Below are 11,557 nucleotides of genomic sequence, written 5' to 3'. Positions count from 1 at the left end.
AAAACAGGAGAGAACCAGAGCTGGAAGACAGGACTGCTCCATGCCGCGCTTGGTCTCTGCAGAGACCTATGGACACACATCTCTTTGGGGAAGACACAAGTTTTCCATAACCCTTCATGTCAGTCCCAGGTGTAACCAGAGAGCACAGCGAAGTGGGATTGCAAAGCACAACAGCCCTGAGAGGCCACAGGGCCCCCCCTCCTAATGCTGCCGTGGCGGTTTGTAGCTGCTCAGTGTGGTTCTTCAAAATATAGCAAGGGACGTGGGGGGCACAAGAGAAAACTCTGCAATCAGATGAGCACCGTGACAGTGGATTGTTCAAAAACATACATACACATACCATATATATATATGCATATGTGTGTTTTCCTAATGCATATCCTCATACGCTCTGTAAGGCATGTGCGTTTGCATGAAGGAGTGTGCAGTATAAATGGATTTACCATACATGAGGAGGGCTGCCATCTCGGAGAGGGGAAGGCAGTTCCCAGGGGGATGTGTGAATACATGTGTTCTTCGAAATCTGCAATTCCTGTGGGGAGTTTTTTTCCCTGTAAGGAGCCCTGGCTCTGCTCAGTCCCTGGATTAAGACACAGGTGGTCTTTAGGTCAGGGAAACTCTATTCCTCAACTGACAACTACAGGGTTTTATTCTTCAAGAAGTGATAAATCCACAAAAATAAAATTAAAAAAAAAAATGTTCCCGCCTCCAGCTTCCTTCTGAATTGTCCTTCTGGGGTCATCAGCCCAGGAGCCAGAGCAACGCCCCCAGTCAGGAGGCAGCAACCCTGCTTCACCAGGGTTGGGACAGCTGCTGAGCATCAGGAAGCAAGTACTGTAATGGCAGAGTTATGGAAAAGTGGGGCCAAAAAGATTTTTTTTTTTAAAAAAAAGAAGGGTTTGTAGCAGCTTTTAATTTATCTTTTCATTAAAAAAATTATCCCAAGAACTGTTGTCACATTGGAGCAAGTCTGTGTGATATAAATTAATCCTGTCCTTCACGGGGAGGAGAAGGAAGAAGCGCGTGGTGCCATGGCTAATGCTGCTTCCCCTCCGCCTGCTCTTCCAAGTGGCCGACCTGCTCCGCCAGCTCAGAGACCTTGGCTTGGCAGTCAAGCAGGTTGTCCTTCAGTCCCGTTATTTCCTGAGAGTGGGCAGCCAGGGTCCCGTTCATGTGGTCCATGTAGTCCCAGAGACTGCCCGTGTGTTTCTCCAGTTCGTCCCTGATGCCGTCCAGGCTCCCCGTGACTGCACCCAACCTGCCACAGACGCTCTCCACCCGGGCCACCCGGTCATCAAAGTGAGCAATCTCCTGCTGCAGATCATGGGCCACGCTCTTGCAGGAGCTCAGGTCACTGACGATCCTGGCTTTGAGTCGCTCCAAGTCTCCCTTGAGGTTCAGGACACGCCGGTTGCTGAAGAAGAGCTGGGAGCCTTGGTCGTTGACTTTCTCCTGGATGGAGTGGACCTCATCCTCGATCTTCCGCTCGTGCTCATCCAGCGAGGAGTTGATGTGTGTCATGGTGTCCGAGTACTGGGAGACAGAGTCCTTCAGCCCTGTCAGAGACTTGCTCACAGTGTTCAGGTTGATCTTTAGCAAGGTGATCTCCCCTTGCAAAGCCCCCGATGCTTCCTCCTCGATTCGCCGCTGGATCTCCAGGATGGTGGCATTCAGCTTGCGCAGGAGGTCATAGTTGCTGTCCATCCGGAGGAGCAGGTCCTGGTTCTTGTTCTGGCAGTCTTCGATCTCTGTCCGGAAGGTCTCCACGTCTTTGGAGGCAGAGGTGCAGCCCAGGGAACAAGTGCTCTCCAGCGTAATGAGGCGATTCTGCAACACCTCCAGTGTCTCGTCTGTCCGTTTCCTCATGCTGGCGAGCTCCCCCTCCAGCACAGGCACCACTGCTCCATCCATGCCCACAGGAGAACTGACATTGTTCAGCTCTCCCACGATGGTCATGAACCTGTCCTCCAGGGTCTGCATTTTATCTTCAAAGGCAGTCCTCATGCCGTCCACCTCTGCTACCACTGTGCCTCTCATGCTGTCCTCTATACCAGAGCAGCAGCTCCCCGTTTCTCTCTCTGTAGCATTGAGTCTGGCTTCTAGGTCCTCAAAGCGCCCTTCAAAAAGGTTCCCTAGGGTGACAGTGGAGATTTCTCCATCCAGCCGTGAGTGCAAGTTCTTCTGGGACTCAGAGATGCTGTGAAGGCCTTTCTCAAGGATATTCATGCGATCGGTGAGGTAGTCCAGGTTGCTGCAGCAGCTTTCCACCACCGTCAGCCCTTGGATCTGGGTCTCCAGCTGGGAGATCTCTTTCTTGATCTCTAGCTCCTTCCCATCCAGCGTCTGCTGCAGCCGCAGGTTGGCAGCTTTCTCCTCCTCGCACTGCTGCCGCACCTCTTGGATCCGGAAATCACATGTGGTCTGGATCTTCCCCAGCTTCTTCTCGAAGCCATCAAGCAGCTCTCCACGCAGGTTGCTCAGCCGCGTGTCCACATACTCCTCCAGGAGGTCAATGGAGGTGAGGGGAGAGGGCCGGGTTGACTCCAGCAGGTGCTTAATCTGCCCGTCGTGGTCCAGGACCATGCCACGAACCTCGTGCAGCAAATCTGCCTTGGTTTTCAGCACGTCGCTCACCTCTGTCACTTTGGTCAGGATCTCCCCCACAGGAGGGTACGTGGCGATGTCGGCTTTGTCTGCCACATCCACCAGGCCATCAGGAATGATGCCGAAGCCCACCGTCGAGTCAGGCGTGCCTGGGCTGTTCATCAGGGAGCCGATCATCTTGGTGGTGTCCTCCTGGATGGCCAGCCGCAGGCGGTCCCCCAGGCCACTCACCATGGTGTGCAGGCTGTCATAGGACTGGGAAAGGCGCCTCACCTCCTCCTCCAGCCGATCCAGGCGGTCCCCAAAGAGGCCAGGTAGCTTCCTGCCTGTAGGGAAAGAAATAGAGAGGGCACAGTCAGGGCTGGTGCTCCTTTAATTTCCCTCCTTGGCTATCTTCTAGATTTGAGTCCTTTTCCATACTAACTAACATTAGCTCCTGCCACCTTCTTATTGCCGTTTCAGCGAAATATCAGCCCACCTTCCTCCTTTCCTCTACATCTCTTCTTAAGCTGATCAGGAAACCCTCTTTCTTCTTGGGATGAAGCCCTCTGCTCCCAAGTTCAACAGCAGGCGATGAGCACAGCCCAGGGGAGCTTTGTCTTGAGACACAATCTATCAACCCCAAAATTAATGGAAAAATTCTTTAAAGCAATGAGGAAAGGCAATTCTGAAGCAGCATGTTTTGAAAGAAACTAAATTGAAAAACCAAGTGATCCTCAAAGCAGTCAAATATCAGGTCTCCAATCAGAAAGCACATCACCCAAATTCAAAACCCCATATTGGTTTGTCAAATTCATGCCTTGTGCTGGAGCAAAAAGAACCGGAAAGTTTGAGAGCATGCTGGTAGTGTGGTAACCTGGGGATGTGAAGCAGGAGCGAGATCTCACCATACTGATTCTTCTTTGGTCCTGGAAACAGGTCAGGGTGGCTTTTTGGATAGGGAGGAAGTCTGGGGATTGGAAACATCTTTTGTCCAGGAGGCATTTTAGGGCTGGGATGTTGGGGCAGAAGGCCGGGTTGGTCGGTCGGGCTGTCGTGGCACCCTTCTCCCATGAAGCCTGGGCAGCACCTCCAGGCCAGCTCGGTCACTGTCTTGTATCCAATCTTGTATCTGGGTCTGAAGAAGGTGCGGTACCTTTCCAGGAGAGAGGAGGAAGAGAGAAGACAGTTTAGAGAAGCAACCTCAACGTCAAGCAATAGAGAAGAGTGGGATCATGGGTCCTGCTGGGTGTGGGAAATTCGGGCTCATGGGAAAGCCTGGCTGAGACCCATATGCTGCACCTACAGACCATGACCCACCTCCTCCAAGAGCTCCTGCTACACCAGAGCTCAATGTAGCATTACAGTGCCTGTCCAGGGGCACAGCTCATTAACCAGCACTCCAAAAATACATGTCCACCCTGACCAGGACTGGACCACGAGGTGCAGGTGGGACAGCACATGGTGACAGAACAGTTCAACCCAACAAGGTGGTAACACAACTAGACAACCCTGAGAAACAGTCCAGGGGTGAGGACGAACTATCTGAGCAGAGCCATTATTTATGTATTTGTGGTTTCTGGAGAGGTTTTTTTGCTGGATATTTTTTTAACCTGAGACTCCTATTGTTAGTTTAGAAGAGCAGCTATAAGTGTATTGCTTTGGTCTCTGGCCCGATAGATAACCACTGTGACAGATGCCACACAGTCTGGCAACTTTTGGCCCATGAGAGCACAAGATGAACTTACGGAAGTGATTCCAAAACCCCTGCAAACTCGGATCATTTCCAAGAGGGATCTGGGCTGCTTGTGGGTGTTTTTGCAATTTGAATTGACCTAGTGGGGTAAAAAAAACCTCTTCTCAACTGTAATCCTGTTCTGAGGCCTCCAGGAGGGTTGAAATACCTTTGGAAAGGTATTTTCTCTATGTGTGGAAGGCATCAGTTTGATGGGAAGCCTAAGTGGCTTGGGCTGGCCTTGCAAGGGAGAGCTTTGGCAGTGGGGCAGCAGAGCCCTGGAGAGGTTTACCAGGGCGATGCTGTGCGGTGTGCACAGAGCAATGGCTCCTTACACATCCTCCTGCCTCTAGCTGGGATGCCTTGGGAGTTTCTCCATCACCAATTCGGGCACAACAACATTGATTCCCCCCATACACAGCAAATAAGGGTGCGAGCCCACTGCCTTGCCCAGGGGGACACTAACACCCTCCCTCTCTGCTCTCGCTCTACCTGGGGTCCCCACCAGCCCAGCGGGGAGGACTCAGCTGCTCCCAGCTCTTCTGTGGCACCTTCCCGTGAGGTGGCGGGGGTGGGGGGGGCAGGACCCTGCCACCACCCGTGCTCCCCCCACCAGCCGAGCTGCGCAGGGCTGAAGACAGCATGTTTGTCACCACCTCCGAAACACCAATGCTTTGAATCTGCCTTTTGGAAATTTCCAATCTGAATTTACCGTGGCATGAAAATCCCGAAGTTTGCTGTTCTGCAACAACACGCACAATCGGGCCCTTGTTCTTCTCCAGCATATTTAGCAGGTCTCGGAGGAGGCGGCACAACTGTCCGTGCCGCACAGAGGGGCTGCATAAGGCACTTGCACGTATCCCATCGCTCAGGGCAGCACATGGGGCTGAGCCCCCATTGTCTGTGTCCCTGCCTCAGTCCTCAGTGCCCCCAGCCCAGGCTGCAGCCCCCAGGCAATGCCACTTCCACACGACTCCCAGTGCAATACAGCCACCTCCGTACATACCGCAGGGCAGGAGGAGAAAGCAAACCCACATCCTCTGTTCTTTGAATCACTTCAAAATTTCTCAACATCAACAATTTCCCAAAGGCATGGGACAGCTTCAAAACAAGATCTTCTTTTTGTTATTCCTCTTCACAGATGCTGCTGAGTTTCTATGGTCTTTCCTTCTGTCTTAAGTGTGTAGAAACCTGCCTGGACATACTGCAGCAGGAGAATGCTGCACGCAGCCACTGTCAGGGGTGAAGTGAGGATGAGGATGGCATCCAGAAGGCAGGGCACCTTCTCTGTGTCATGCCAGCCTCTGCACAGGAGCCTGCAGCCCTTCAGCACCTCTGAACCCTTCTCCCCCTGCTCCAAATGGTGATGAGGGGAAGTATTTTTTGCAGTTGCACAAACATTAGATGATAGCCCCAGCATGTGGAAAAACCATGTTTCCCTCTCATGTGTGGATGCAGCATCTGAGGCTGTGCAGCTCCAGCTGCTTTCAGAAAACACCCTGGTTTTGCCCTGGTTTTGTTTGAAGGGCTGGAGGGGCCAAGCAGAGGACACCACGGAGATGGGAGAGGCTTTGGGGATCTCCTCCACGGGTACCAGCAGCTGCAGGATATCCTGAAGTCCCCAAATGCTGCTAAAGCACTTGTGATGGGAGAAAGGAAAGAACAAGTCAGCGAGTGGGTCCGATGGCCCGTCTCTGCTGGGAGAGGCTGCGTGTGGAGCCCGTAGCACCGCCAGCACCTGGTGAGTCCCAGCCGGCTGCAGTGCCGTGTGCTGCTGCCAGGCTCTGACAAAAGCCCCTCTCAGCCCAGTTCTCCTCGGTGCTCAGCTCTGTCGCTCTCAGTGGGCCCGGGGAGGATGTAGGAGAGCAGCGTTTCTGCACAGAGCAGCATCCCCGGCTGCAGGCTGTGGAGGGTGGTGAAGCACAAAGCCCCAGCTGGCCGCCCTGCCCCGGCTGCATCTCGGGCTGCAGCATGGTGGGGGCTTTCCCTCCACGACTGACAAGGTGGCAGAGAGTTTTGCAAATATTTTCCTGGGGCAGGAAACCCTAAGCCATCCCCGGCCACGAACTCAGTTTTCTCCTCCTCTCAGGCAGGCTCTCACCTAACGGACATCTTTCTGCCAAACTGCAGGTCTGTGACAAAACGCTTCCCTGCACACATGCACCCCCCCAGCTTCTCATGACTTCCTGATTTATTTCTGATGGGGAATAGAGCTCCCTCTCCCTCCTGACAGATCCCTTGCCATTGACTCCCTTGCCATTGACTGCCTTGTCCAGCAAAAGCCCTTCAGCCCCCTTCACTGCCCTCTGGAAAGCAGGGGTTCATGGTCAGAAGGGTAGCACGGGGGCTCAGGAGCCCGAGGAGAGCTGCGACCTGAAGCTGGGAGGGGAAGGGAGCCATGCCCCGGCGTCCCCCGTACTCACAGCACTTTCCCTGGGCACTTGGGTCCCCAGCTGCACTTGTGGTACTCGGCCTTGACGTAGCTCTCGGCCCCGTCCTGCAGCGTGCACGTCACATTGCGCTGCACCACGTAGGCACAGTAGCTCCTAGGGGGAAGCACAGCGAGACACCGTCACCCCCTGCTCCGGCAGACAGCAGCACCCAGCTATACAACCAGTCCCCATGCAGGTCTGCCTGCCCTGCCTGACACTGCTGGCAAGGTCTCGGGGAGAGGCAGGAGCTGGGGGGACCCCCCAGCTTGTGCAGCTGCTGGGGAGGGGGCATAGCCCACCCCACCCACTGGGGACAGGGACAGCCGTGGGGCCCGGGGGAGTGCAGGGAGTGGGGAGGGAGCAAAGTCTCCCAGTGCCCAGCCTGCTGCTGGGTGCACAGGCAAGGGGCAGGCAGGGGCTCCCGGTCCAGCCGGGCTGGGCGAGTTGGCTCCTGCTCCTGGTGGGCACCTTGGCTTTCACCTGCCTTCGCCCAACCGGCTCCGAGAGCCTCCACGGGAGCCAGCGCTGCCCAGCCCGGCTACCTGCCCTCTGCGTGCCAGGGTGCCACCCCCCAGCAACAAGGAGGCTTTTCCTCGGTCCGGGTGGGTGCTGGCATCTCTCCTCTGCGTTAAGGGGGTGCAGCTAAACCCCTGCACCCTCAACACAGCTCTGCTCACCTCGGCTGTGCTGGGCTGTCCACTCAGCCTCGGGCAGTGCCTGGCCCACAATGTCCCTCCAAGCTGGTGGCTGCCCCGTCCTCCCCCAGCTGTGGTCACTCCACAGTTGAGCCCTGCCTGAGAAATCAGTCTTGGTGCTGGGAACAGGCTGAGCACCTTCGCCTTCCGATTTTTCACTGGCAATTTCACTGTCTGCAAGAAACCCAAAGCCCCCTCATGCTGCAGGAGGCTGGATGCTGAGCACAGTTGATGCTGTCACGGCCACATCGTCATCAGTGCTGTGGTCACTTGGAGCCTCAGCCCCAGAGCTGGGCTGTGCTTGGCACAGCATGGTCTGGGTGGCGAGACAGGCTGGGAGGACAAGCAGAACCCCAGCAGCAACAGCAGTTATGGGAATAGCATCCCAGAAATAGCCTCAGCAGTGTCTGGCAGGGGTGGTCTGTCCTCCTGCAGTTCCTGGAGTGCTGCCAGTGCCAGGGCCAGCCCAAAAGCCTTCAGACCTTGCTGTGGCTACTGTCACACTCAGACCAAGTGTGATGCTACAGAGATGCAGGCTGGCCACTCTGCGGGGCTGCAGCATCACAGCTCTTTCTACCATGGAGGCAGGGACACGATCCAGCTCCCAAGCCAGACGGAGGCCAGAAACCTCTTCAGATCCCTTGGATGGGTGGTGCAAGGAGCAGAGCCTCTTCCCTCCTGCCATCGTGCCTGCAGCTTGATGCCACAGGATACCAGCCAGCTCCAGGCACAGGACCTCTCCTGAGCTGAGCAGCAAACCCAGGCACTGAGGATGAGGTGGCCGGGAGGAAGGCTGCATGGGACGGATGTGGGAGCACTGGTGGGACAGATGGAGGCCAAGGCTGTTCCAGCTGAAGGCAGGGCTGCTGGCAGGAGCAGATGGACTAGGTCCACAGGGGCAGAGACAGCAGGGATGTGCGGCGAGACAGGGATTAAGGGCACAGGGATGTGGCAGACGGCAGAGCGGGAGGAGAGGAGGGCACAGGCAGACAGTGCAGAGCTGAGCCGGAGATGGAGGGTCAGCAGGACGGAGCAGATGGGCCGGCACGAGCTGCAGGTGCAGGGAGGTGTTCAGTGAGGCGGGAGGACACGGCTCTCCTCGTGAGCTGTGGTCGCTGCGGCTCAGCTGCCTGGTCGCAGGCTGGGAAGCAGCCACAGCCCCGTGGTCACCATTGCATGGCCTGCAGAGAGCAGCCTCGGGGCTGACCAGAGAAACGAGCTGCAGAGCCTCAGCCCAGCTCCACGGGCTCGGCATGATGATGGTCTGGATGGCATTGAGACATCTCTGGCAGGTGGAGGCAAGGGAAGGGACTGGGACAGTCACGATGGAGCAGAAGAGTTTGGGGAGGACTGTGGTGTCTCCTGTTTGAGGGAGTGAGCATGCACAAGTGTGACCGTGCATGCACATGGAGGTGGGTGTGCGCAGCCCTCCCCAGCCCCGCCACTGTCACCCTCTGGGAACAGAGCAGCAGGGCTCTGGCTCTCCCTGAGTGGGGAAAGATAGGTGAAGAAGGAACAAGCACTGATGGCAAACACATGAAGACAAAATACATCCCCTACCCATGCCAAGGACCACCATAAACCCCCAGTGCCCCTGGTCAGAGGCCCCGAGCAGGCTTCTCCACCTCCAACAGCCTATGTGGGGCAGGAGCTCCCTCGGTGAAGCAGCAAGGTGCGAGCAGGCTCATCCTCCCCCGACACCCCGGCTCTCCCTGCTCCCTCCCAGCAGGGAGCCCCTGACCCCAGTGCATCCCCCTCGCTCCCCCCAGGAGCAGCACCAGCACCTCTACCCCAGCCCCCCCCGAGGGCTCTCTTTGCTCCCCTGGGATGGGCACCACAACTGCCGGCAGTGACCAGCATTTCCAGCCTGCCCAGACGCAAGCAGCTCTGCCCTGGCGAGAGGCTGCCAGGCACAGTGTGCAGGGATCTGTGCTCCTCCAAAAGTGAGTCATTTATCCGTGCACAGGGCCACGCGAGAGCGAAGGCCAGCCACTTTGCTTAGCTGGAGGGAAGGGAGATCATGTGTGTGTGTGCATGTGGAAATTTAGAATCACTGTCTATCCATAAATCCAGGATTCGCTTACAAACACACTGCAAACCCCCTCTGTAAGTAAGCTAGTAGCCAACACGGGCAGATCTACTAGCCACTACTAATAAACACTACCTACCTGTGACTACTTGGGTTAGGGTGGTTTTGGCTCGCTCTCCTTCTCAGAAACCCCTTTCCCTCGCACCCACCTGTGGCTAGCAGTTTTATAGCTCCAGCCTGATGTTTTAAGAGTGAGCAGCTGGAAAATGTTACGGGTTTTGGAAAGCGCTCACTGGCACTGCCAGTATTGTTCATCTCGAATGTTACTTTATTCATTTCAGCTTGTTCATAACACCACATCCTCCTCTTTTCAAAGAAGCCCGACTGAAACGGTTCTTAGCAAACAAGGGAGGGAAGGGAGCCCCCCACCAATGTAACAGCCTTCTTGCAGTTGAACGGAAAAAGTCTATAGTATGTGTAAAGCCCACATTCCTCCTCTTCTTGAGCTTTCCAGGTTACTTGAAAACATATTTAAACTCTAGTAAGTCTGTGCTTTACAAGCACATGAGCAAATTCCCTCCAAACCAATCTATGCTTCCATACGTAGGTCTGCGCACTGCCATCCTCCTCTCCTGCACATCACGGCCCCGCACCCGTGTCCTGCAGAACAGGTACATGCACCCACCCCACAAACACACACGGGCACCCCGTCCCCACCACCCAGCCCCGTCCCACATGGGACTGCAGCACACATGTGTCCCCCCTCACCCAGCCCGCTCCCTCCTGGAAACACAACCCCTGCGCCCCGCTGCGCGGAGCAGCCCCCCAGCCTCGCTCCACATGGACGGGGTGCACTGAGACAGAGGGACACCCCTGCCCTGCACAGGGCCCCCCCAGCCCTGCACGCCAGCCCGTGGCCAGTGCCCAGGGACCGCTGGCCACTTAGGGATGCCCACAGCTGGTACCCAGGGACTGCTGGCCACTAAGGGATGCCCACGGCCGGTACCCAGGGACCGCTGGCCACCAGCCAGGGACCACTCTCCACCAAGGGATGCCCGCGGCCGAGTCCTGGGGGATGGCACCCATGATCGGTACCGGGGGTTGGGTACACCCCAAGGGGTGCCCGCCGTAGCCGGTCCCCCGGGGCTGCTGTCTGCTGAGCCCAGACGCGCGGCCGGTGCCCGGTGCCCGCGGTCTGTGCCCGGTAAGGGATGTCCGACGGGAGGCGGTGCCCGGAAAGCCCCGGCGCGCTGCCGGTACCCGGGGGTCGACGCCCGGGGGCGGCGCCGGCTCCCGGTGCCCGCCGGATGGGTTGCGCGGGCGCGGACGCGCAGAGGGTCGCTTACTTGTGCTTGCCCACGGGCTTGCCGGGGCCGAGCTGCGGGCTGGAGCCGGCCGTGTAGAGGCTGTACCTGCCGCCGTAGGGCAGGGGGGCGGCCGCGGGGTAGAAGGCACCCTTGGCGTCGGCGAGGGCCAGCAGCGTCCCCAGGGAGAGGCAGGCGAGCAGAGCTCCGCGGCGGCGCAGCGCCCGCGCCCGCCGCATGGTCCCGGGCCCGGCGGCGGCGGCGGCGGCGGCGTCGCGGGACGGGACGGGGCGGCCGCGGGCCCCGCCGGGACAGCGCTGCGGAGGGTACCGGAGCGCCGCCCGCTGCGCCGCGCCCTGCCCTGCCCTGCCCTGCCCTGCCCTGCCCTGCCCTGCCCTGCCCTGCCCTGCCCTGCCCTGCCCTGCCCGGCGGCACACGCTGCTCCGCCGCCCGCCCGACCCCTTTTGTACGGCGGCGGCGGGGGCGGGCCGCGCTCCTCCTCCCGCCCTCCCACAGCCGTCGACCCCGGCCCCGCGGGCGGGGAGACAAAGCGCACCCCCCCCTCCACCCGACCTCCCCCTCCCACCCCCCCCTTCCAACATCCCCCCCCTACCCCGCGTAGCCCCCGCGGTGCTGCAGCTCGTCCCGCGCAGCCCCCGGCGGAGCCCGGGCGGGGAGCGCTGCTGGGCTGGGCGGGGAGGGGGGGGTGGCAGGGGCAGGGACACCCTCCTCGGCCTCGGGCCCAAAGCCGCCCCGTCTCCCTCTGTCCCCTCCCCGGG

The 11,557-nt window shown here is 58.2% G+C and overlaps 1 protein-coding gene across 1 annotated transcript; it reads right to left on the bottom strand.

The window, feature by feature from the left end:
* Positions 1 to 1,035: 1,035 nt before the first annotated feature.
* On the bottom strand, positions 1,036 to 11,031 carry EMILIN3 (elastin microfibril interfacer 3). The gene is made up of 4 exons (XM_074888558.1): positions 10,821 to 11,031; positions 6,742 to 6,864; positions 3,492 to 3,739; positions 1,036 to 2,930 (listed from the first exon to the last, which is right to left on the bottom strand). Exons 1-4 carry the CDS (start codon positions 11,015 to 11,017, stop codon positions 1,036 to 1,038), a joined length of 2,463 nt encoding a protein of 820 aa, XP_074744659.1. The 5' UTR covers positions 11,018 to 11,031.
* Between the last annotated feature and the right edge of the window lie 526 nt (positions 11,032 to 11,557).

Source organism: Strix uralensis, chromosome 18 (assembly GCF_047716275.1).
Source record: "Strix uralensis isolate ZFMK-TIS-50842 chromosome 18, bStrUra1, whole genome shotgun sequence".
NCBI classification, from domain to species: domain Eukaryota; kingdom Metazoa; phylum Chordata; class Aves; order Strigiformes; family Strigidae; genus Strix; species Strix uralensis.
The sequence above is the reverse complement of the archived record's forward strand: the minus strand, read 5'-3'. Positions and strand labels throughout refer to the sequence as shown.

What these genes read in the sequence shown, in the direction of transcription:
- EMILIN3 (XM_074888558.1), bottom strand. Translation starts at nt 11,017, where the DNA reads ATGCGGCGGGCGCGGGCGCTGCGCCGCCGCGGAGCTCTGCTCGCCTGC. An exon ending in AAGTGCCCAGGGAAAGTGCT is followed by an intron (nt 3,740 to 6,741) that starts GTGAGTACGGGG and finishes TCTCCTGGAAAG; the next exon opens with GTACCGCACCTTCTTCAGAC. An exon ending in ACCAAAGAAGAATCAGTATG is followed by an intron (nt 2,931 to 3,491) that starts GTGAGATCTCGC and finishes CTTTCCCTACAG; the next exon opens with GCAGGAAGCTACCTGGCCTC.